This window comes from Leucoraja erinacea, chromosome 8 (genome assembly GCF_028641065.1).
Source record: "Leucoraja erinacea ecotype New England chromosome 8, Leri_hhj_1, whole genome shotgun sequence".
In the NCBI taxonomy this organism is placed as follows: Eukaryota; Metazoa; Chordata; class Chondrichthyes; order Rajiformes; family Rajidae; genus Leucoraja; species Leucoraja erinaceus.
In genome coordinates this window covers 45,284,632-45,311,433 of record NC_073384.1, presented here as the reverse complement: position 1 = coordinate 45,311,433, position 26,802 = coordinate 45,284,632, and the positions used below count along the sequence as shown (strand labels likewise).

General features: G+C 46.5%; 1 protein-coding gene across 1 annotated transcript in view; it reads right to left on the bottom strand.

Annotated features, from left to right (window-relative positions):
* LOC129699650 (neutral and basic amino acid transport protein rBAT-like) overlaps positions 1-26,357 on the bottom strand; it is a 114,563-nt gene extending 88,206 nt beyond the window's left edge. Inside the window, exon 1 of the mRNA XM_055639626.1 lies at positions 25,535-26,357. Within this exon, the coding sequence (XP_055495601.1) occupies positions 25,535-26,246 (712 nt within the window). The 5' untranslated portion in view covers positions 26,247-26,357. The remainder of the gene's footprint in view (positions 1-25,534) is intronic.
* Between the last annotated feature and the right edge of the window lie 445 nt (positions 26,358-26,802).

Genomic DNA, 26,802 nt, shown 5'->3' with positions numbered 1-26,802 from the left:
CCTTCTTAAAAAGTGGGGTTACGTTTGCTACCCGCAAATCTTCTGGAACTACTCCGGAATCTAAAGAGTTTTGAAAGATTATTACTAATGCATCCACTATTTCTGGAGCTACTTCCTTAAGTACTCTGGGATGCAGCCTATCTGGCCCTGGGGATTTATCAGCCTTTAATCCATTCAATTTACCCAACACCACTTCCCGGCTAACCTGGATTTCACTCAATTCCTCCAACTCCTTTGACCCGCGGTCCCCGGCTATTTCCGACAAATTATTTATGTCTTCCTTAGTGAAGACGGAACCAAAGTAGTTATTCAATTGGTCCGTCATATCCTTGTTCCCCATGATCAACTCACCTGTTTCTGACTGCAAGGGACCTACATTTGTTTTAACTAATTTCTTTCTTTTCACATATCTATAAAAACGTTTGCAGTCAGTTTTTATGTTCCCTGCCAGTTTTCTTTCATAATCTATTTTTCCTTTCCTAATTAAGCCCTTTGTCCTCCTCTGCTGGGCTTTGAATTTCTCCCAGTCCTCCGGTATGCTGCTTTTTCTGGCTAATTTGTACGCATCATCCTTCGCTTTGATACTATCCCTGATTTCCCTTGTTATCCATGGATGTACTAACTTCCCTGATTTATTCTTTTGCCAAACTGGGATGAACAATTTTTGTAGTTCATCCATGCAGTCTTTAAATGTCTTCCATTGCATATCCACCGTCAACCCTTTTAGAATTAATTGCCAGTCAATCTTGGCCAATTCACGTCTCATACCCTCAAAGTTACCTTTCTTTAAGTTCAGAACCATTGTTTCTGAATTAACAATGTCACTCTCCATCCTAATGAAGAACTCAACCATATTATGGTCACTCTTGCCCAAGGGGGCACGTACAACAAGATTGCTAACTAACCCTTCCTCATTACTCAATACCCAGTCTAAAATAGCCTGCTCTCTCGTTGGTTCCTCTACATGTTGATTTAGATAACTATCCCGCATACATTCCAAGAAATCCTCTTCCTCAGCACCCCTGCCAATTTGATTCACCCAATCTATATGTAGATTGAAGTCACCCATTATAACTGTTTTGCCTTTGTCGCACGCATTTCGCACGCATGTTAGTCGTAGGTAATCGAGGGTAGTCGAAGGTAGTTATAGATAGTTTTCATCATAGTCGAAGGGAGGTCGAAGGAGATCGAAGGAGGTCGTCTTCACTCTCCACTATTTGGTTCCAATTTTCCCGAAGTTTGTCGTAGCTAGTCGAAGCTAGTTTTCAACATAGTCGAAGGAGGTTGAAGGAGGTCTTCTACATAGTCGAAGGAGGTCTTCAACATGACATTTTTTCAAACTCTCCTAAACTCGCCAATTAGGTCGCCCAAGTGGGACAGCCCCTTAACTCTTCTAAACTCGCCAATTAGGTAGCCCCTTTACAGAAAACAATATTGATGTTTCTCAGTTCATTGTGGGAAGACCTAAATGAAGTCCAAAAATTTCAATAAGGCTCATATGAATAAATGGCACCATAGATAGTATTTCCACATAAAATCCCACAGTAATAGATGTAAATTAAAAAAAAAAAATTGGATGGGATTGTTCACTATTTACATTAATGTTCTTGAGGGAAAAACTGCAATAGATGGGAAGATTGTGATATGAATACCATGATTCTGCAATGGTAAATAGATAAATAGATTGAGTGAGTCTGTGTGATGACCTGGGTACATTTACAACTTTCGGCAACTTCTTATGGTCTTGGGCAGATCTGTTCCCAAACCAAGCTGTGGTGCAACCCGACAATATGCTCGCTACTGTGCATCTGCAGAAGTTTTTATGTGTCAAATTGTAGCGGCAATTTCCAGACTTTTCAATGTTTCAAGTTTTAATTACCCTTACTACTCGGCAATGTTGTGGAGATATAGTTTACGCACTCGCCGATAGCAAAAACGAATCTTCCCGTCATTGTTTCTTGATTAATTGGTCTTTTATTAGAGTAATGTAAAACAAAGAAATAATTCATCTTTTTCCGTTCATACTGGCTGTTCCATCCGTATCGTAATCATGTGAGAGTGTCTTCTTGTAAGAGTGTGGCGTCTCGTGGTAAAAAACTGTTTTCTCACCATCCCTCGAGGCTAAACTAAACTCCCAATCTACGAGTCTGCGCTAACCTCCTAAAATGTAGCCACCCCCCTTCTACGTATATAATCCCACCCACAAGCTGAGGAAAAAGGTACAGAAATACTAGCAGCAACTAACTGCTAGATCCATTGGATGGCACCAACGAGTGCGGCAGCCTCGCCAGCAGCAGTCCGATCTTTCACCCTTTTTGTTATTTTTAGTGTGTCTGATCTAAGTGTCTGTTTTTAAAGGTTTCTAAGTATTTTTATGTGGGAAAAGGTGGGGGGGGGGGGAAGGGGGAATGATTTCCCAGTCACATACTGGTCGGCGACTTTTCTTTTCTCTGAGTCACATTTTCGCCCCCCCCCCCTCTCGGCCTACCATCTGGATTGGCGCGGCCTTTCCTGCTGGAGATCGGCCAGAGCTTCAGCAGTGGCACAGCACTGAATTCCACCGCGGAGCGGCCGATGCCTTACCGGGAATCACCATGTTGGAGCTCCAGAGTATTGGGCCTGCTGACTTTAACACAGTGGAGCTGTGGTTTGCGGAGCTTCCAGCCGTGGGCATCATTGACTTTAACATCGCGGAGTCCTGGGATCTTTTGCCGAGGGTCGCCACTGTTGAATCTCCGCCCAGCTCGATCTGTGGACTTCGGAAGCTGCAGTCTGTGGTAAGAAGTGGCCAATTCGGAAACTCTAAGCCGCCTAGTGTGTTCTCCCGTTCCGATGCTGGAGCTCCGATCATCCCGGCGAGAGGGCCTGAACATCGGGCTGTCGTAGTGACGACTGCGGAGGGCTCAAAGGCCCCGACCACGAGTGAACAAAGAGGAAGTTGACTGAACTTTATTGCCTTCCCTCACAGCAGAAACATTGATTCCACTGTGTGGGGATGTTTATGTTAAATTCTATTGTGTATTGTGTTGTTTTTATTCATATGGCTGTATGGTAACTCAAATCTCACTGTACCAATTGGTGCATGTGACAATAAATGTAACTTGAACTTGAACTTAACTTAAGCATAAATGGCTCCTACAGGAGATATGCCGAATTTCCTATGAAGGCAGTAGAGGCTTTGGTGTGCCTTGATGGCTGTTATTTCAGTGTGGTTGCTTCACGACAGACTGTTGGTAATATTAACTTCAAGGAACTTGGAGCACAACATCATTTCCACTTCAGCACCATTGATGCTGAGTGGGGCATGTACTCCACCACGCTTCCTGAAGGCGATAACTAGCTCATTCATCTTGCTGACACTGAGTAGGTATGTTACAAAACTTACCTTCAGCAGCGCTGCAGTTCTGCCACTGCCCGTGTGAGCAACTTTGGTGCCTTTGAGAGGGGGGCGGGTTTAAAATGCGATTTTTCTGCAGCCTATTCAAATCGATCTCTGTCAGGCTGTTTAGTTGCTAAAGAGAAATAGCTTAGACTGCCGTTTCATTAAGTTTATTAAAAATAGCGCTGGATAATTTAATTGTTGGGAGTAAAATTCAAATCATCTTCAAATGCCGTCAACGCCGACAACGGGACGGATCTCACGTAGGGGACAAGGCAAGGTTTGCCGTTTATTTTTTCATATAAACCTGCTTCTTAGGATGCCTTTAATCAAAATTTCACGTTGTGAAAATGTCATTACTGAGCTTGATTTGGACCCAGCTTATCCTATATTCTGAAAGATTTTAAAACCTTTCAGTCATGCCATATTCAGACTTGGTAGGAGTGTTTTACTGATAAGAAAAATGTGTTTGTGCTAACTTTCCTTTGTTCTGTGAGTGTAGCCCGAGAATGAGTGGAGCCAACGTTTGTGCTCATTGTAGATCTTGACACTCCCGTCTGAGGAATCAATTAACGATTGCCATGGTTTACCTTTAACGTTAGTTGCTATCTGCTTTTTAAGAAACAAACTTTGACATTTGGCTGTAGTCGGCAGGGATCTTGCTGAGACCAGCAAAAGACGACTGAGTAAGGTGGTGCAGCTAACCGGGATCTGAAGGGGAGAAAACTGAGCTTTGAGTCCGGACTCCAGAAGAAGCTCCCGGAAGAAACTAAGGTCCCTCAGTCTGAGGTTGATCTGGTTCCAGACAAGATCCTTAGAAGCAGACAGCGAAGGTAAGACCACTTGTGTAAAGGATTGGCTTGTGTATTGGGTAAAGTAAAGGATTGGGCACAGCAGACTAAAGATGCTTTGTCACAAGTAAAGGATTGGGCACGGCAGACTAAAAGTTTTTGTCACTAATGTGTAGAGCCAGGATGTTTAGGCACTAAAAAACTCTGAAATAGGCAGGCAAAATGGCAAAATACATTTTTTTTAAAGGCACAAAAAAGGCATTTATTGACCAAAAAAAGGCATAACAAGGCATTTATTTCCACCACCAAAATATAGTTAAAAATAATAATATAAAGGTATACTACATTAAATGACCAAAGTTGCCTGGTTGCACATAATTATCAGCTTTTTAAAAAAATTATCAGGTGGTAACCTATGCCATCTGTCAGACAGAATATGCTTCAGTTGTGAAAAACTTATTTCACCCCAGCTGAGGTCACTGGTGCATACCCGAAACAAGCTACAGACTCTATATTCATGTCGATATCTTGTGCACTACAACTACCTTTGAGAACCTTAGCTATGTTTTGTATTTCTTCAAGATTTTTGTTAGCTAAAATCACTCTCACATTTTCCTTGCATGTCTTTACCTACATCGCCAAGAACTTTACGAATATTGTCAGTTACTTTGTTGAAAACCTGCAAGTTATTCACTAAGTTTCACCTTGTTTCTCAAGTGAAGTGGTAGCTTGAGGGAAGTTTGCAAAATTGGAAGCAATAAACACAAGAGGAACTTTTTCTGCATTATTTTACTGACGATTCTGACTGCAGCAGATTCTTCTTCTTCAAAACAGTTGATGATTTATTTTATCTTTTCAAAATTTGCAGCATAGTACAGAACAGCAGAAAGCCATGTACCCCACCTAGTGAAAACGGGCTGAGGAGGTAGCGGAATCTCAGGTGCCATTTCCTTGAATAACTGCACTCATGACGGTACTTTGAGGAAGATTTTCTTGACATTGCCTAGGCGATCGACATTTGGAAACAAGCTACGTTTGTGCTTGCCAATTCTATGAAGTCCTTGAACTAAGCATGTCAAATGCAACATTTTGGGGAATAAAACTTTGTCACAAACAGAAGTACATTCTCATGTTTTATACTTTCTGGCCAAAGTACAGGAAATGAAGATGTAAACTGAGCCATAGTTGAGCTGTTTGGCTTCCCCAATACAACCAATGTCAACAAATACTCCTTTGATAGTTGGCCTGCTTCCAGTGTACAGATGACCACATTGGCAACATATATCCCCAAAGCATCGGTTGCCTCGACTATATTTTGATCCATATTTTGTTGCATGCAACTTCATCTCTAATTTTCTGCACAAAAATGTTGAAGTTGCTGTCAACATAATTTTTCCATAATGATGACTCGCTTGGTATATGTTCCTTTGTGTATTTCTCTAAAAAACTTCTGAGAGATTTCCAATTTCCACAGTAGAATAGTAAGATTAAACGAGTACTTACCAGTACGAAGTTTGATCTGTATTTTATGAGGAGTTACGATGAGGGATTACGTGAAGAACCCACCCAGTGCGCAGGCGCGGCATACTTCCAAGCAGCGGTGTGGAATCACAGATAGACACAATATTTGAAGTAAACATAGTAAAGATCGAGGAGACATCAGTTACTAGTTTGATCTATATGATGAGGGTGGGAGCGGAGGGCACGTAATCCCTCATCGTAACTCCTCATAAAATACAGATCAAACTTCGTACTGGTAGTACTCGTTTAATCTTACTATTTTACTTCGGAGTCACGTGAGTGACTACGTGAAGATTTCAAAGGTCTGTGATTTCAAACCGTGTAACAGCTATATCACTCGCTGCCGAAGTCTTGAGGGAGGAAGTGGTATCTAATGACCAACAAATCTGTTTGTTTTTTAAAACAAAAATGTTTATTAACAATAACAAAATTCAAAAATGCTCCCCCGGGCTTAAATTAAAGATTTACAGTTTGTAAGATTTTCTCTGCAAATAGGTCTGGTTTCATCAGCGGTTTATTGTAAAATTTGCGGAATGTCGACTCCCTTGACCATCCTGCCGTGTTTAGGATGTGGTCTATTGGGACATCCATGCGTTCCGCCGCTGATGTTGATGCTGCCCTGGTGGAATGGGATTTAAAAACGTTAGTATCAATTCCCGCAGCTTTCAGGACCTGCTTTAGCCACCTTGAAATGGTTTGGCTAGTTACCCGTCCAAAAGGTTTTCTGTGGCTGACCCATAAGGCTTTCTCACTCCCTCTGAGTTTTTGGGTTGTGTCTACATAGTTCTGGAGATGGGTCACAACACATAGCCTTGGTTCTGGTGGGTAGGCCCAGAATATAATCGGCGAGTTGGGCATACCTGGCCTACTTTGTTTTACTAGATCTGGAATGACAAACGTGATGCAGTCTGGGGTAGTTACCATGTTGTCCAGTCGTAGCTTGTGTAACGACTGGACCCTTTGAGCAGATACGAGAGCCATGAGCATGTGTTTTAGAGTAGATTCCTCTAGACTGAGGGATCCCGCTGGTGGCCATCCTCTGAGATGTGATAATACCACACTAATATCCCATACATGGGTATACCTGGGTGTTGGGGATTTGTTGTTATAAATACCCTTTAGGAGCTTTATCACTAGCGGATGGGACCCTATGCTCTGGTGTCCTGCTGGTTTAAGATAAGCAGACAGGGCGCTTCGTGCTGCATTCACGGCACTGTAGCTCATCTTCTGATCATGGTATAAGTGGGCCAGGAACTCCAACACGTCGGTGATTGAGGCTGTGTCATACGTTGTCCCTGCGTCCAAGCAGTATTTCTCCCATTTTTTGACGTACGTCAGGTACTGCTTCTTTGTTGAATCCCACAGGGCTGCCGACATGGTGGTGATTGTTCTTTCTGATAGCCCCAGTCCCTGGTAAGGTCTGGTTAGAACCTACAAACCAGGAGTTTAATATTTTGATGGCATGGGTGACTCATGCCGGATACTGGGTGAGTCAGCAGTTGTGGGTTACTATGGAAAACCATTGGTGACTCGACCACCATGTCGTGAAGGACTGGGAACCATGGTTGGGTAGGCCAGTCGGGTACGACCAAAATTCCAGAAGCAGAGTCAGTCTGAATTTTCCGGAGTACCCGACTGATGAGGCAGAAGGGAGGGAAAGCATAGAAGAAGAAATTTCCCCAATCCAGCGTGAAAGCATCTACCGCTGCTGCCTCTGGGTCTGGTTCCCAAGCCACATACATAGGTAACTGGTGATTCAATCTAGATGCAAACAAATCGATATCTGGCGTTCCATATTGCTTAATAATTTTTGCAAAAATTTTTGGATCTAACATCCATTCGATGTTATCATTGAATTTTCGTGACCTGGTGTCTGCCACTGTATTTAGCTTACCTGGTAGATAGGCAGCTGATAACCAAATATGTCTTTTGACACACCATAGCCAGATTGCATTGACCAATTTGTCGCATGATAATGATTTTATGCCACCCATGTGGTTAACGTAAGCCACCACCGTAGTATTGTCGATCTGTAACCTAACATGCACGTGCTGCATTTTAGATGCATATGCTTTTAGCCCATAGTAGGCGGCCAGCATTTCCAAATAGTTGATGCCCAGTGAGTGTAGTAACGATGACTCAGAATTAGTCCATCTGCCACCTGTGCTGGATATAGAGTTAGTTGCTCCCCAGCCTAAAGCACTGGCATCTGTTCTGATAACTAAGTTAGGCTTAGTGATGATAATGGGACTGAAACTGTGCCAAACATTGTCTGCCCACCACTGTAGTTCTGATATAGCTTCAGTGGGTAAATACATATTTCGGTCATAATGACCCGAACATCGATGCAGTGCATGTACCTTTGCTCTTTGTAGATTTTGATAGTGCAAAGGTCCGAATTGTGTAGCTGGAATTGCTGCTACAATTATTCCAATTACTCTGGCAACTTGTCGGATTGTTGGTCGTTTATTGACTATTAAATTGTTGCATGACTGTGCTAATGCAACCATTTTATCCCGTGGCAGAGTAACAGTCATATGGATTGAATTAATAGTGAAGCCTAAATAATCCATGTTAGTTGATGGCTTCAATTTTGATTTATCTGGGTGTAGGACAAACCCCAACGTTTCAAGGAGCTGTTTAGTAGCTGAAACTGCTGCCACAGCTAATTCCTTGGTTCTTCCCAATACGAGAATATCGTCCAGATATGCCATGACTATGTGTTTTTGTTCTCTTAATATTTTCATGGCTACTTTTAGAATTTTGGTAAATAATCTGGGGGCTGAGGATAGGCCATTGGGCAATGCTTTATACTGCCATAGTTGCCCCATCCAGATAAATTTCAGGTATCTATAATGATCCTTATGTATGGGTACTAAATAGTAAGCATCTTTGATATCAATGCTTGCCATGAAGTATCCTTTTGAGATCAGTTGTCTGGCAGTGACAAATGTCTCCATTTTAAAGTGTATATACTCAACAGATTTATTTAGTGATGTTAGGTCAATGATGATGCGACATCCACCATCTTTTTTGGTTTTGGTAAATATGTTTGATACAAATTCCAATGGTTCATGTCTGGTCTTTTCAATGACTCCTTTTGACATGAGTCTTTCTAGTTCAGCTTGTCCTTCCCGTTTCTCTTTCTCAGAGGGGAGAAATACCCTTTGGGGTATATGCTGAACCGGCGGTATTATGCCTGTTTTAAATTCAATTTTGTATCCACTAATACTGTTGAGTATGTATTTGTTGTTTGTGACAGTACCCCAAGCTTTTTTGAACAAGTGTAGTCGCCCTCCTGTTAGTAGAGCACCCTTGTTCAGCGTATGTTGACAGGAACCAGACCCACCTACCTCCATGTTCATTCTCATTTTTGGGGTCGTCTTCTTTTGTAGGCCCGGTTCTGAAGTACTGTTAACGGTGCTGTCGTAGGGCGGCGCATCTTCCCACGGCTCCGCTCTGGGCCCCTGTCTAAAAAAGACCTTTGGGGGTAATGTGAAGCGGTCGCCGGGCTTTCACCAGTCCTTGTTCGATATTTGCTGGTGGGTGCCGAGGGGTGCTGCCAACTGGGTGTTTGAGTCCTGCTCAGTCCTAGGCCTGCCCTCATGAGGCCCACAGGTTTGGCTGCCTCTTCTAGTTCTTTTAGCCTTTTGGCTAGGTCGGCCCCAAACAGCAGTGCCTCGTTTTCTGGTGCAGGGGCTTTGCATAGCCCCACATATTTGGGGTTGAGGGCAGGTCTGATGTTATCCCGCCTCAGGTTGTTTATCTCGTACTGAGTGTTGCACATAAGTGCTAGTATGTCCTGTTGGCAGGTGGTGAGGTCGGTGTTTTCTGTGGACCGAGCGAAGGCGGTGATAGCCGCTGTGTGGAGCTTTAAGATGCGCTGCATTTTTAGCTCTTGTCCACGGATATGTTGTCCCAGCTGGCTCCAAATTTGTCCGTTGACTGTTTTTACTCTCAGCGCCTCGCAGTTTTCAGGTGCTGTATACGTCTCTAGAGCCTCTAGGATGACCTTTTCCTGCAGGGCTTTATTTGAGAGTTTGTTAATACTGGCTGCCATCCTCGGTTCCAGTATTCTTCCTGCTCGTGGAGGTGCCGCGTAGCGGCCAACAACACCCAGCAGCTCTTCTTGCTCCTGCTCCCCTGGCATGCTAGCGCAGTCGTCCGCCTGCCCTTGGGTTAAGCCAGCCCAGACCTGGCCTCCCTTGCTAACCTCGAATAAAGAGGGAGCAGAGGGGTGTGGTGACAGTTTAGAGGAGGCATAAGCCCGTCCTCCATAGGGATGCTTGTCTTGCATCTCCTGTTCGAGCATCTGCTCGAGGAGCTGTCTCATGCAGCTCAGGCGGCTGTCTCTCCGCTTCCTAGGGGGAGACTCATCCTGTTCCTCCGATGAATCGGAGACCACCGGCCGGTCCGTTTTTCGAGTGGACTTCCTCCCTGTGCGCGGTGTTGAAGTCGGCGGCACAGGGAGCGGCTCGGGTTCAGGTGTTGGGGAGCGCTCGAACAGCGGTCCCGCCGCCAGTGGCTGCCACCCAGATATCGAACCCTCCTCGGGGGGGTCGGGCAGGCAGTTCTATTTGCTAGTCGTTTTCTGGAAGCCATACTCACGACTGCTTTCTCCTATTCAACGAAAAAACACTTACCTGAAGGTCTTGTTTTATCCTGCAGCTGGAGAGCCTGACTCCAGCTGCCGCCGCTGTTGCGCTGCTGGCGTAATGCCGCGCCTGCGCACTGGGTGTGTTCTTCACGTAGTCACTCACGTGACTCCGAAGTAAAATTCCAGCATCAATGAATGCCTTGCACAAATCACTCGAAAACTCAGATTTGCGACTGGAGCCAGCAGTAAATGTAGTGAGGAGACAAGCTTGGATATTTTGCTTGGATAGTCTACACCGCAGCGGTATCAACATTGATTTCTCAAATTTTAGATAGCCCTTGTCTTCTCCCTCCTCCCCATCCCCTTCCCAGCTCTCCTTCTAGTCCTACTGTCTCCACCTCTTCCGTTCTTTTTCCCGTCCCCCCCCACATCAGTCTGAAGAGTCTCAACCCGAAAGATCGCCTATTCCTTCTCTCCATAGATGCTGCCTCACCCGTCGATTTTCTCCAGCATATATGTCTACCTTCGATTTTTTCAGCATTTGCAGTTCTTTCTTAAATAGATCTTGGAGAAAACGGAACTAGCGGGCAGCGGCATGAACGACCGATGGTGGCGCCCCCGGTTTTGTCCCGGGGTGGAAGTTTTCTTGCAAGTTAAACTATGTTAAGACGTTAATAATAACATTAATATTAACGTGTTTACATAGAAAACGTCATTGTAATCACGGTACAATTAGAGAAAATAGCATGAACTTTAACCAAAATGGCAAAGAAAAGGCTGATTTAGGCACTCGATCATGAAAAGGGCATTATCCTGGTGAAATCATCAAAAAATGCATAAAAAGGCACTTATGGCAAAATCCTGGCTCTACTAATGTGTATTGGAAAGACAAGGTGTCTTGAAAAGAAGTGTATTGAAAAGACAATGTGTCTTGAAAAACAGTGTTTTGAAAAGACTGGTGTGAATTTGATTGGATTTTACAGACTGCAAAGGTTTGATACTAATATAAAGGATCAGGCATAATAAGCTGAAAATGATTTGTTACAATTAGTGTACTAAGTAGTGATTTGGAGATTGGATAGACATGGAAATCATTTGGATAAGTGTGCCGGAAAGACGGCTGTACAACACATGTGTTATTGTTTCATAATAGACAATAGACAATAGGTGCAGCAGTAGGCCATTCGGCCCTTCGAGCCAACACCGCCATTCAATGTGATCATGGCTGATCATCCCCAATCAGTACCCCGTTCCTGCCTTCTCCCCATATCCCCTGACTACGCTATTTTTAAGCGCCCTATCTAGCTCTCTCTTGAAAGCATCCAGAGAACCTGAGGCAGAGAATTCCAGACTCACCACTCTCTGTGAGAAAAAGTGTTTCCTCATCTCCGTTCTAAATGGCTTACTCCTTATTCTTAAACTGTGGCCCCTAGTTTTGGACTCCACCAACATCGGGAACATGTTTCCTGCCTCTAGCGTGTCCAAGCCCTTAACAATCTTATGTTTCAATGAGACCCCATCTCATCCTTCTAAACTCCAGAGTGTACAAGCCCAGCTGCTCCATTCTCTCAGCATATGACAGTCCCGCTATCCCGGCAATTAACCTTGTAAACCTACGCTGCACTCCCTCAATAGCAAGAATGTCCTTCCTCAAATTAGGGGACCAAAACTGCACACAATACTCCAGGGTTCTGTACAACTGCAGAAGGACCTCTTTGCTCCTATATTCGATTCCTCTTGTTATAAAGGTCAACATGCCATTCGCTTTCTTCACTGCCTGCTGTACCTGCATGCTTACTTTCATCGACTGATGTACAAGGACCCCCAGATCCTGTTGTACTTCCCCTTTTCCCAACTTAACGCCATTTAGATAGTAATCTGCCTTCCTGTTTTTGCTACCAAAGTGTATAACCTCATATTTGTCTGCATTAAACTTCATCTGCCATGCATCTGCCCACTCCCCCAACCTGTTCAAGTCACCCTGCATTCTCATAGCATCCTCCTCACAATTCATACTGCCACCCAGCTTTGTGTCATCTGCAAATTTGCTAATATTACTTTAAATCCCTTCATCCAAATCATTGATGTATATTGTAAATAGCTGCGGTCCCAGCACCGAGCCTTGCGGTACCCCACTAGTCACTGCCTACCATTCTGAAAGGGACCCGTTAATCCCTACTCTTTGTTTCCTGTCTGCCAACCACATCTCTACCCCCAATACCACGTGCCCTACGTTTGCCCACTAATCTCCTAGGTGGGACCTCATCAAATGCTTTCTGAAAGTCCAGATACACTACATCCACTGGCTCTCCCTTGTCCATTTTCCTAGTTACATCTTCAAAAAATTCCAGAAGATGGGGAAATCAAGCATGATTTCCCCATCGTAAATCCATGCTGACTCGGACCGATCCTGTTATTGCTATCCAAATGTTCGGCTATCTCATCTTTTATAATTGATTCCAGCATCTTCCCCACCACCGATGTCAGGCTAACTGGTCTATAATTCCGTTTTCTCTCTCCCGCCTTTCTTAAAAAGTGGGATAACATTAGCTACCCTCCAATTCACAGGAACTGATCCTGAGTCTATAGAACATTGGAAAATTATCACCAATGCATCCACGATTTCTAGAGCCACTTCCCTAAGAACCCTGGGATGCAGACCATCAGGCCCTGGGGATTTATCAGCCTTCAGTCCCATCAGTCTATCCAACACCATTTCCTGCCTAATGTGGATTTCCTTCAGTTCCTCCGTCACCCCAGATCCTCTGCCCACTACTATATCAGGAAGATTGTTTGGCCTCCTTAATGAAGACAGATCCAAAGTACCTGTTCAACTCATCTGCCATTTCCTTGTTCCCCATAATAAATTCACCTTTTTCGGTCTTCAAGGGTCCAACTTTGGTCTTAACTAATGTTTTCCTCTTCACATACCTAAAGAAGCTTTTACTATCCTGCTTTATATTCTTGGCTAGCTTACCTTCGTACCTCATCTTTTCTCCCCGTATTTTCTTCTGTTGTTCTTTAAACATAAGAACAACAATGAGTATAGAATATTGAATTATAAATTGACCAAACGTTTCAGTATTGTGTCTTGACCAGTAGGAGGAATATGGAATGTGGAGACTATTGAAGGCAGAGTGAGTGAGGCAGAAAAGAAGCGAATGGAGACGCGAGATAGTAGTTGGATGGATTACACCTGTAAAGGAAGGATTGAATTGTGGAATAAAGACGGAACTATTAAAAGATGAAAGCACTTCAGATGGAATGCCAGTGGGCAGAGGAATAGGAGATAAGGGCTAATGCAGATAAAGAAAGCTCTGATGTTTGGAGAACAAACCCGGTACTGGTCAGTCCTCTATAGACCCTATGTCTGGCATGGCGATTCTGTCTATAGAAGGGGGAGGTGGCCAATCACACAATCTGGATCACTGTCTAATCACAGCTCAGACCACTCCCATATTGAACATTAGCCTGCCCATCATTACAATAAACTACTCCCTTTGTTCATTTTAAATTCTCACTCGAAGAAGACAACCTCTGCAATTTAAAAGCACTGCAAGCCTTAGACCCCTGAGTCCTAGTTCACAAAGTCTCTCTGGGGAATACCCTAGCTTGCGAATTCTGCAAGATTATTTTAAACAGAAGAGCTTTGTCAGACAAGGGAGGGGAATGTAAAGTTAATGCAGAGACGTCTTTAATGTGCCACGCAATATTTTTTAGGGGGCTGTGCCACTTTGGCTAACTCCTGTCGGACTAATTTGTGTACCTGATGCATGTTTTGCCATTCTTTTGGACTAGTTTTCTTTTAATGTTCGAAGGGAAGTATTTGAGCTCTCTCAAAATATTCTAGGATGTTCTTTCAAGTTGTCACTCATCCAAGTTCTGTCCCTTATCAAGACCAGAGACCAAAGCTATGCTGCCAAGATAATTTCAGGTTTATTTTCCTGTGTTCAGGATTTTGCTCTGTCTGTTTCATTTCTCCCTGTCTGTTTCATTTCTCCCAAAGCCTATCGGGGTACTTGACATCCAGTCCCAGGCTATATTTATATATTCATATATATGCCCCTTTTGATTAAATAGTCCGTCAGATGAAAAAGGAAATGAATGAGCTTGCAATCTATGAAAATTAATTGTTTATTCTTTGGTTTCTCTTAACTTTAAGTTTATTTTCTTCCTATTTCTTACCTTTTGAATTGAGTTCAAATAGACCTGAATTCCACAATGACCACATGGCATCCAGGTAGATGGGTTAGATGATATTGGAGATGCCTTCACCTCAGAACAAAATCTGTTAATTTGAAATTGTAAATTTGGGGAGATCGATTGGAACAATTTGGATTATTTTTTAATTGTTTTTTTTTTATAATGATCTATTTTTAAAGGGTCTGCCTTGTAGGTAGTTAAAGAGTGATCTCACATCCCCCACCACCCGTAGAATTCTGGATTAATGGAGGGAATGAATAGGACACTAAAGAGTGTGGAAGTTCGTTATGACCATAGCAATTAATTCATTACATATGCACAATAATTAAGCAGAATCTTAACACAGACACAGTCCATACTACTGGGAGACTACGCACTGATAAGGTAGTGTGATTGGACAAAATTGGGACTGTTTTAGAGGGGACTGTACCAGGTGCTACTACGACACCGTGACGACATCTGATACTGTAAAAGGGAGGGGGGAGGGAGGGTGGCGAGAGGATGGGGTGGAGGGAAGGGGGTAGGGGGTTTAGGGGAGGGAGGGAGGGTGGGGGAGAGGAAGGGGGGGAGAGAGAGGGGAGGGGGGGGCGAGAGAGGGAGGGAGAGAGAGGGAGGGAGAGAGAGAGAGAGGGGAGAGAGAGAGAGAGGGAGAGAGAGAGATGGGGAGAGAGAGAGATGGGGAGAGAGAGAGATGGGAGAGAGAGATGGGGGAGAGAGAGAGAGATGGGGAGAGAGAGAGAGAGAGGGAGAGAGAGAGATGGGGAGAGAGAGAGATGGGGAGAGAGAGATGGGGAGAGAGAGAGAGATGGGGAGAGAGAGAGATGGGGGGAGAGACAGAGAGAGCGAAATGCAACCGTGCGTCACGCGTTCAGAATGTTCTGGAAATTAAGCGTGCGCGTCGCATGCACGAAAGCTGTCGGCAGCTCTACATTTCAAAGGCAAAATGACACACACACACACAGTTTTGATACTAGACCAAGTGCAGACCCGTTGGGTCTGTTCCCCCAACGTGCGGTTGCGGGGGGGGGGGGGGGGGCTTGTGGCATCACACACACTATCTACCACCCCGCACACATGCTAACTACCCCCCTTGATGGGGGGGGGGGGGGTAGAGAGTGATGGTGGAGAGAGAATGAGGAGAGACAGAGAGAGGGGCAGAGCTAGAAGGGCAAGAGATAGGAGAGGGGGTGGAGGGGAGGAGGAGAGGATGGGTGGGTGAGAGGGGGAGGGTGGGGAAGAAGGGGAGAGGGAGATGGGGAGAGAGTGGGGAAGGGAGAAGGGAAGCAGTTTGATTTTAGTGGGACCACGTGAAGGTTCCAATCTCCCACACCTGCCCCATTATGATGTCATATATGTAAATGAGATCCATTGTGATTGGACATCTGTGAGGTGGCAGTGACATGCAGCAGTTTGATTTTTTTAAAAAAATTATGTTGTGAACAACTTTATTCAAAATACGGGGAAATAATTGACCAAATCTAGAGAGGAGTGCATTTATGAAATCGTAAGTTAAATCCCTACCGAAATTGTAAAAATCTCTGCGTTTTTGCATCTGGTTTTCGAGGAGATACATTTCACATGCAAAATAACAGACTCACATCACACACACACCGAGTTTTAATAGATACTAGACCAAGTGCAGACCCGTTGGGTCTGTTTCCCCAACAGCGTTTGCGGGGGGGGGGGGGGGGGGGGGGGGGGGGGGGGTGAGAAGAGGGGAGGGAGGGGAGAGGAGGAGGAGTAAACATGACAGATTTGGGAGGGAAAGGAGAGCGGGGGAGGCGAGAGTAGGGGGGGATGAGAGGGGGATGGGGAGAGAGATGTGGGGGAGGGGGGGATGGGGAGGGAGGGGAGGAGGGGGAGAGGGGTGGAGGGAGAGACGGGAAAGAGTGGGGAGTGAGAGGGAGGAGGAGAGGGGTAGGGGGAAGGGGGCGGGTGGAGAGAGGGAAGGGGGTGGGGTAGAGAGGGAAGGGGGATGAGGGAGAGAGGGAGAGGGGTGAGGGAGAGTGGTGAGGAGAGGGAGAGGGGTGAGGAGAGGGAAACATAGAAATTAAGTGCAGTAGTAGGCCATTCGGCCCTTCGAGCCTGCACCGCCATTCAATATGATCATGGCTGATCATCCAACTCAGTATCCCGTACCTGCCTTCTCTCCATACCCCCTGATCCCCTTAGCCACAAGGGCCACATCTAACTCCCTCTTAAATATAGCCAATGAACTGGCCTAAATTACTCTCTGTGGCAGAGAGTTCCAGAGATTCACCACTCTCTGTTTGAAAAAAGTTCTTCTCATCTCGGTTTTAAAGGATTTCCCCCTTATCCTTAAGCTGTGACCCCTTGTCCTGGACTTCCCTAACATCGGGAACAATCTTCCTGCATCTAGCCTGTCCAACCCCTTAAGAATTTTGTAAGTTTCTATAAGATCCCCTCTCAGTCTCTTAAATTCTAGAGAGTATAAACCAAGTCTATCCAGTCTTTCTTCATAAGACAGTCCTGACATCCCAGGAATCAGTCTGGTGAACCGTCTCCAAGTCACCTTGCAGTCTCCTAGCATCCTCCTCACAGCTAACACTGCCCCCCCAGCTTAGTGTCATCCACAAACTTGGAGATATTGCCTTCAATTCCCTCATCCAGATCATTAATATATATTGTAAATAGCTGGGGTCCCAGCACTGAGCCTTGCGGTACCCCACTAGTCACTGCCTGCCATTGTGAAAAGGACCCGTTTACTCCTACTCTTTGCACTCTTTACTCTAATCATCCAGCTCAGTATCCCGTACCTGCCTTCTCTCCATACCCCCTGATCCCTTTAGCCACAAGGGCCACATCTAACTCCCTCTTAAATATAGCCAATGAACTGGCCTCCACTACCTTCTGTGGCAGAGAGTTCCAGAGACTCACCACTATCTGTGTGAAAAATGTTTCCCTCATCTCAGTACTAAAGGATTTCCCCTTTATCCTTAAACTGTGTCCCGCGTGTCCTGGACTTCCCCAACATCTGGAACAATCTTCCTGCATCAGACAAATGCAATTCAGGGCTTTTCACTTCACAAGCAAAACCAGAATAACAGTTAGTGAAGAATTTGAATAATCACTGAGCGTTCTCAATGACAACAATGTATTTGAGCATTGGGCATTGTGACATCACACGATGGAACATTCACCATGCGCTGGGCTCCTGCAAAGGCATATGTAAATGAATCCATTCCGATTGGACATATGTAAACATTGGGCATTGTGACATCACACGATGGAACATTCACCATGGGCTGGTTCTGCTTGTGTGGGTGAGAATCCAGTTTCTTTTTGAAATATTGGGGTTGGTGGGGGGGGGGGGGGGGGGGGGGAAGGGATTTGATTAAAAAGGTGTACTCACACACGACGAAATGTAATTAGGAGCGGATACTTAGAAAGAAAAGCGAAATCTCTACCGAAATGGAAAAGACGTCGGCGATTCTGCGTCTGGTTTCGGAGTTGCGGAGCATCAAAGGAAGAAACGCGTCCGGAAAGCCGTACATGCAAATGGATCCATTCCGATTGGACGTCCGCGAGCATCGGGCATTGTGACATCGCACGGCGGGAACGAATCGAAAGGCAGGAAGGGATCCGTACTGCAGGCAGGCGGACGGATTTGAGTTTTATATAATAGATAGATATGATATGATAGATAACTAGACCAAGTCAAGTCAAGTTTATTCGTCACATTCACATACGAGATGTGCAGTGAAATGAAAAGTGGCAATGCTCGCGGATTGTGCAAAAAAAAAACCAAACAAACTACAAAAAAAAATGGAACAGAATCATATATTTACATATTACATATTTGTGGGAGGAAAACAGAAAAACAAAACAGCAATTCTAAAAAGACACCACACAACAGTAAAATGGTACAGTAAAGTTAATCCCTGGTGAGATAGGAGTTTGCAGTCCTAATGGCCTCTGGGAAGAAACTCCTTCTCATCCTCTCCATTTTCACAGCATGGCAACAGAGGCGTTTGCCTGACCGTAGCAGCTGGAACAGTCCGTTGCTGGGGTGGAATAGGTCTACCATGATCTTGTTGGCTCTGGAGTTGCACCTTCTGATGTATAGTTCCTGCAGGGAGGCGAGTGTAATTCCCATAGTACGTTCGGCCGAACGCACTACTCTCTGCAGAGCCTTCTTGGCCTGGGCAGAGCAGTTCAAAAACCAAATCGTGATATTTCCGGACAAGATGCTTTCCACAGCCGCTGAGTAGAAGTACTGGAGGATCCTCAGAGACTCTGAATTTCCTCAATTGCCTGAGGTGGTAAAGGCGCTGCCTTGCCTTACTCACCAGTGCTGCCCTTGTCATATCCTCAGAGATGTGGACTCCCAGGCATTTAAAGCAGCTCACCCTATCCACAGTATCCCTTTATCTTCAATGGTGTGTACGTCCTCACATGATGTGCCCTCCTAAAGTCCACGATCAGCTCCTTAGTTTTTTTGATATTCAAGAGGAGGCTGTTGTCCGGACACCAGAATGCCAGATCAGCCACCTCCTCCTGGTAGGCCTTCTCATCGTTATCGGAGGTCAGGCCCACCACCACAGTGTCATCTGCAAGCTCGATTATAGAGTTGGAGCTGAACCTAGCCACAGTCATGTGTGTACAGGGAGTACAGTAGGGGGCTGAGGATGCAACCCTGGGGAGGATCCTGTGCTCAGGGTGAGGGACTTCAATGTATTTCCTCCCATCTTGACGACCTGGTGATGAGAAAATCCAGGACCCAGGCACACAGGAGGGTGTTGAGCCCCAATTCCTGCAGCTTCTCGGCAGGTCTGGTGGGGACTATTGTGTTGAAGGCTTAACAGAAGTCTATGAACAGCATCCTCACATAGCCCCCATTCTGGTTGTCAAGATGAGAGAGCAGTGTGCAGAACCTGGGAGACCGCATCGTCCGTGGATCTGTTCGGAAAGTATGCTAATTGTAGCGGGTCCATGTTGCGAGGGAGGAAGGCGCAGCTGTGTTTCTTGACCAGCCTCTCAAAGCATGTCATGACTACCGAGGTGAGGGCCACTGGGCGGTAGTCATTCAGACTGGCTGGGGAGGCATTTTTAGGTACAGGTACAATGATGGATCTTTTGAAGCAGGCAGGAAGAATTTGAATATTGTAGTGAGCACCGGAGCTGGCTGCGTAGCACAGGACTTAAATACTCGCCTCGAGATGCCATCTGGGCCTATAGCTTTCCTCGTGTTCGCCCGTGTCAGAGCCCTCCTCACGTCATGCTCGGACAACGAGAATGTGTGCACATTCCTCCCTTCAGCTTCGATAGCCAGCATGGTGGCGGTGTTGTCGTTTGTCAGCAAACCTGGGATTCATTGGGTCCCGTCCCCTCAATGCGCAGTTGCGGGTGGGGGGCAGCCTGTGGCGTCACACACATAACACCCAACTCGCAAGCCCATCTAGATGGGGAGGGGGTAGAGAGTGAGGGCAGAGAGAGAGGGGGTAGAGACACAGAGAGAGCGGCAGAGACAAAGCGGGAGGGGGGGGGGGGGGGGAGTAAGTAAGGGGAGAGAGAAGGGGGTAGGGGGCAAGGGAGGGGGGGAGAGAGGAGAGGAGAGTGAGCGTGAGGGAGGTAGGGGGGCGAGTGGTGGAGAGGGGGAGAGAGAGAGAGACGAGAGGAGGGAGAGGGGGGAGAGAGAGGAGGGAGACGGAGGGGGGAGGCCCATGGGGGAGAAGAGGGGGGGGGAGAGGAGGGAGAGGGGGGGGGAGGGGAGAGAGAGAGGAGGGGGGGGCAGAGAGCGAGGGGGAGAGAGAGGGGGAAGGCCCGGGCCAAGCCAAGCGCGGGAGAAAGAGGGGGGGGCCCATGCCGAGGGGAGGGGGGGGGGGCCCGGGCCGAGACGCAAGCAAGTGTCGACCAAAAAGAGCGCCGGATGGGCTATAGCTAAGATCTTTGGTCGGGGAGACGGCAGCTCGCGGGGGACAAAATTTCCAGGTAAGCCAATTTTTGACTCCAGGGGGTATATCTCTACCGAAATATGTAAAAACATTCTCGTTAATGTGTTGTTTCTTCGAGTAGATGTGATCACACAACAACAAATGAATACACACACACACATATCCAAGATCAGAGTTTTATAGTTATATAAAGGATAAATTATACTAGACCAAGTGGGACCCGTTGGTTGCGGAGGGGAGGGGGAGCGACCTTCAGCATCTCACACGTACACACATGAACCCCCCCCCCCCACACACACACACAGTAACGCCCCCCTTGATATTATATGAATATTCATTCGTCCTTTTTACCCCCAACCCCCGCCCTATCCACTCCCGCATAATCCCCAACTTCGCAGGCTAGAGAGGGGGGGTAGAGAGGGTAAGGCGGGTAGAGCAGGAGAGGGAGAGGGGGGGGGAGAGGGAGGGAGGGGGTAGAGAGGGGGGCGAGGGAGGGGGGATAGAAATTGAGGGGTGGGGGGGCTTGTGGCAGAGAGGGAGGGGCAGAGAGGGGCACAGAGGGAGGGGGAGCAGAGAGGGGGGCACAGAGGGAGGGGGCAAAGGGGAGCGAGGTCAGAGAGGGAGGGGGGTCAGAAAGGGAGGGGGCAGAGAGGGAGTGGGCAGAGAGGGAGGAGCACAGAGAAGGAGGGGGGCAGAGAGGGAGATCAGAGACGGAGGGGACAGAGAGGGAGGGCGCAGAGAGGGAGGGGACAGATAGGGAGGGGGGGGGGGGGGCAGAGAGGGAGGGGCACACAGAGAGGGGGGAGAGAGAGGGGGGGGGGGCAGAGAGGGGGGGGGGGAGAGAGGGGGGGGGGCAGAGGGGATGGTGGGCTGAGAGGGAGGGAGAGCAGAGAGTGAGGGGGGTTAAAGAGGGAGCAGGAAGTACAGAGGGAGGGGGAGGAGGTAGAGAGGGGATAGAGTGCGAGGGGGTAGAGAGGGAGTGCGAGGGGGAGGGGGAAGGGGTAGAGAGGGAGTAGGAGGGTGCAGAGAGTGAGGGGGAGGGGGAGGGGATAGAGGGAGGACCTACCTAGGTCGTAGAGCAGGCGCCGGGCGGCAGACCCGAGCGAGGCTGCGGGCGGGCGTCCGTCGACCCGAGAACCCCGAGCAAGGTGGAGGGCGATCGTCGACCCGAGGGAGGCTGCGGGCGGATATGGACTCCAGGGAGGCCGCGGGCGGGCGTCAACCCGAGGACCTCAACCGAGGCAGCGGGCGGGCGTCAAGCCGGGCTCGGCCCGCGACAGCAGCCTCCCCACCAGGTGCCAGGCCCAAGCGAGGCTGAGGGCGGGCGTGGACCTGAGCGAGGGCAGCACGCAGACCCATTGTGACGTCATCAGCCAAAGCCACTTGGTTTTATTTTCAAAGTTATTTCAGATTCTTGAACATTTTGATTAATAACTCGAGAAATAAAGCATGAATTTTTCAGGTAGGACGATTTTGGAGTCCACGGGATAAATCTCTACCAGAATATGTAAAAATGTTACCATTAGAGCGCCGTTTTTTCGAGCAGATGTGATCACACACACAAATACCCACACACATCCACACCCACACATTCATAAGATATAAGAAAGGATGGATGTCAGTTATCAAACAAAAAGGATATCTGCATCATCACATTGTAAACTGAACATTCCAACACCATTTTGTTACGTTGATTACGCATAATTTCACATGGCAATTCATCTCATAGTCCTCGTATCTCTTAGGTGGTCTTCTCTGACGTTTTGGTCTGACCGCTGACTCTGTCCGCACTGGTACTAGATTCTGATCTGTCATGACCTGTTCCACCAGTTCATCTTCTCAATTCATAGTTTCCTCCTCAGATTCATGCATTCTTGGCTCCTCAATTTGGTAGCCTCAAGTCTGATCCCCCACAGTCTGAACTTCAGTTTGCAGTGTCCCTGGACTATCACAACGGTGATACTTTTCCACATACAATGTGTTTCTATCATATTTGACACTATCTCATGATTGGATCGTCACTGTATTCCCTTGTCTAGACACCACTGTGCATGTTTGTGAAAGAGCTAATAGTCAGATCTAATATAGTTTACAAAATGGAGTCGTTCTTCTACAAAAGCATGGTCTAGTAGAACAAAAGAATGGCTCGGTGCCAAGTCTGAATGACTTTGCAAATTATATGGAACACAATATGGAGGACAAGTTGTCTTTTTAATAAAGACATTAAAATGGAATCCTGCGTAATAACATGTGCTTCTTTCAAGGCCATAAAGAAGCCAAGATTGAAAAAAATAGCTGATGCTCCAGAGATAAGTAATAACTTGTTATTGGATGAGCTTGATTTGGACCCAGCTTTACCTATATTCGGAAAGACTATAGAATCTTTCAGTCATGCCATATTGAGACTTGGTAGGAGTGTTTTACTGATAAGGAAAATGTATAATACTTTCCTTTGTTTTGTGAGTGGAGCCCGAAAAGCATTGAGCAACGTTTGTGCTCATTGTAGGTCTTACCACTCCCGTCTGACGAATCGATTAAAGATTACCTTTAACAATTTTGTTTCAATCTGCTTTTCAAGAAACAAACTTTGACATTTGTGGAAAGAAGGGTGTGTCCATTTTGCTTGGACTTTCTCTCCTCACTAGCACCTCATCTCCTGGCATTACATCTGATAGTCTGGCACATAATTTCTTGTCTGCATACAGCTTTGATGCCCCTTTCTTTTCTGCATCATGATCTCTCACTTCTTGATCATTTACCATGTCATTAACCCTTGGTATCTTGGTCCGGATTTTCCTTCCAAACAACAATTTTGCCAGACTCCTACCTGATGTGCTGTGTGGTGTAGCTCTATATGCTGCCACATATAATAAGAGCATCTCCTACCAATCTTTGTCTTCTGCTTGGGCAATTCTCATCTTAGAGATTGGTTCTGACGTTCCACTTCTCCATAGCTTGCGGCCACTTTGGTGTAACTTTGTGATGGTGTTCTCCAATTCAGCTCAATAGTTGCAGCCCTCAGAAACTTGATGCAATTTTATGCCAAACTGAGCAGTGCTTTCCCCCACTCTCTGTGTCGATTGCCGGAATGCATGTCGCTGAAATGTAGCATTTGTTTAACCACATGCTTCTTCAAAGCTGCAACAGCCATTGCATAATCTGCTTTTCCTCCTGTCTTTGGAAGCGTTTGGAAAGTCTCCTGAACTGAAGCTCCAGCACTGTACAATAACAATGCTGTCCATCGTGTGAGCTGCACTGGCGTTGCTCCATTAACAAGCAGACCTAAGCTCTCTGCGTAGCAGTCAAATTCCTCTAACCATGCCTCAAACTTTGCATTCACAACATTTGCCTCCCCTTTAGAGTCGAATGAATTCAAACTTCTAATTGCAGCTGCTTTGTTAAACGCCATATTTGCTTTGAAAGTTGAACTTAACAATTATTAGTTCACCCTTGTTTCCAATATCAGATCCTCGCCTGGATCCGAATGTAATAAACACGCTTCAAGGACACTGAACATAATTGTTTATTCGATTATTCGTCTGCCATTCCTTTACATCCTGGCTATGTGTCACGTGCTACATATAAATGTGATGCCACTTACCAAGACACTGAACTACTCATACTTTTCAAAATCCTTCCTGAACTTCTATCTACCTCATTGGTGACCCTCGTCTATCTTTGATCGGACTTTACTGGCTTCACCTTGCACGAAACGTTATTCCCTTATCATGTATCTATACACTATAAATGGCTCGATTGTAATCATGTATTGTCTTTCTGCTGACTAGATGGCAAGCAACAAAGGTTTTTCATGGTACCTCGGTACATGTGACAATAAACTAAACCGAGGTGCAGTCATGTACTTTTACTCTTAACTCTATCTCATCCAGTTCTTGCATTATAGTACCTTAATATACATTTGCATACATACATTTATGTATACTGTCTATTCAGTGAGCTTCATGTGAATAAAGTGAACATGACATTAAAGTCTGAAATATGATATGATATCTCGCTGATCCTAATGCTGTCAAATGTCAGGATATAGTGATGGTTAATAGAATGTACCAAGCAATACAATGTAAACCCTCGTTTTAAAAGATCTCGTGATAGCAATGGACCTGCCCTGGCTTACATGGCCTCAGCATAGGCTTCCGACGCCACCCCGGCTCGCAAGGTGAGCATCTTTACCCATCGCGGGAACCAGTTAGCGCGGCTCACGTTGTTACCTTTGGGGTCAGTTTTTTTCTTCGTGCCGCTGGTGGGACAAGCTCAGTCCATGTGGGGTCGCCTCCGTTCTCACCAGCTGTTGCTTCTTCCCGTCGGCCTGTTGCTTGGTCCGCCCTCCTACTCCTTCTGTCGCTTTATCCACTCGAATTCTACCCCCCCCCCCCCCCAACTCACCCCCCAGCTCCTCACCGCCGCTACCTCCTCCTCCTCCTGTCGCTCGGCCCATTGCTTCAGAGCTTGAAGGTTGTGATTTATGGGTCTGTCCCATTTAGGCGACTTTTTTTTACCGTATACTGTGTTTTGCTGTCTTAATTACAACGCCAACCTTCCTGTTCATCGCAGTGTGTGTGTCTCACCTTAGCTTTGCACCGTGGAAATTTTTTAGATAGCGTTCCCCGCTTGCCCTGGCCCCCGCCTGTGCGATGTGTTTGTATGTGTGTGTGTGTGTGTTCCACTTTGGCAGTCACCGTTCCAGTTCCCGGTTTTTCAGGCGTCTGCTGAAAAATCGCCTGTGGGACAGGCCCATTACCTTTTAAGACTACAGCGTGGAAAAAACAGGCCATTCGACCCAATGAGTCCACGCCTTACACAGCACTATCTTACACACGAGGGACAATTTACAGAACCAAATTAACCTACTATCCTGTACATCTTTGCAGCGTGACAGGAAAACGGAGCACCCGGAGAAAACCCACGCGTTCACTGGGAGACCGAACAAACTCCGATCGCAGTCAAGGTCGAACCCATGTCTCAGGTGTTGTAACGCTACCACTCTGCCATTGTGTTGCCTTTATGAATTATCTGCGCGGATCATTAATGGGAATAAACGGTACATTGCAAATGTGTGTACATGTTAAGAATAAACATTAAACATAAAATTGCACGCAAATGATTTTACCACGCAGGTCTCCAATTCCATCCACACTGGTGTCGCGGAAGGACTGAAGTGCAATGCGGTACATAGGTCCCGTCTGCCACCATTTCAGTCTGGGAGGAGGTTTGCACTCGGGGGTCTGAATGATGAACGCCACGGCTGTCACCAGCATGCACACCAAACTGACCACGATATAGCCCACGAAAATACGCTGGATCCACAACCATTTGGGCCCGCTCTCAATCTGCAACTCCATCTTGCTCAGATACCTCTTGTAGGCTCCATACGGCAAGCGTATAGCCTGGGCTCGTGCGGTGGAGCTGAGGCGAGCGGTCCTCTCCGTGAGAGCCGGCACGGCTGAGAGTCGGTGAATGCTCTGCTGGGAGGATTGTTCACTCTTAATACTCGTCGGTTTGTCGGCAGACTCTAACGACTTTGCAGAGAGTGACGGGGACGCCTTCGAAGGCATGCCCCACCCGAGAGCTGGCGAAGGGCTTTCCAACACATATTTAGGTTTGTTGTCCATGTTGGCGGTGCTTCCTTCAGCGGAGCCCCGGAGCCTCTGGTTTAACCGTCGGTCATTCCATTCCTCCGCGTGGTGCCAACGGCAGCGGCTCGTGCCTTCCGCGCACGCGCGTCCCGGGGCTTTACCCACCTTGAAAGATACATCGTGGAAACAGACCCTTCGGCCACCGAGTCCAAGTAGACATTCAAACAAGTTCCAAGTTATGTGCATTCTATGCAGATCTGTGCATTTTGTTGCGTGTGTAGACTTTAATGGTGTGGATACATTAGAAAAAATGCAGTCACTTGTTGGGAATGGCTTAACTGAAGGATATCTATACAATTATCAAAAATGCCAACAAGGCACTTTACCTAAAGAGTGGTGAGATCATCGTGGGAATTGATTGAGAGGAATAGTACAGATGTACTAGATGAAGGCTGGACAAGCGCGTGAGGTTTAGGGAGTCGAGTTATGCTTATAGGGTGATTTCACGAAAGGTCACTGGATCATAGATCCTCACCCACGTGACCGCAAAATTTAACTGGGGTACCAACGTCACTTCCGGTACATGTTATTGATGCTAGAAACGCGTACTTTCAAACCTGTTAAAAACCGCGAAAACGTCCCGTTTTTGAGCTGTAAATAACTGTGCCAGTCGGGGTGACCGTGAGGCACAGCTATCTTACTTTAGAGTCCAGAAGATAAAGAAAAACGAAGGTATAGACAAGAGAGCGCTGACGGGAAAATAACAGTGGAAGTTGTTGGCCGTGCAGTTATTAAGGTCCAA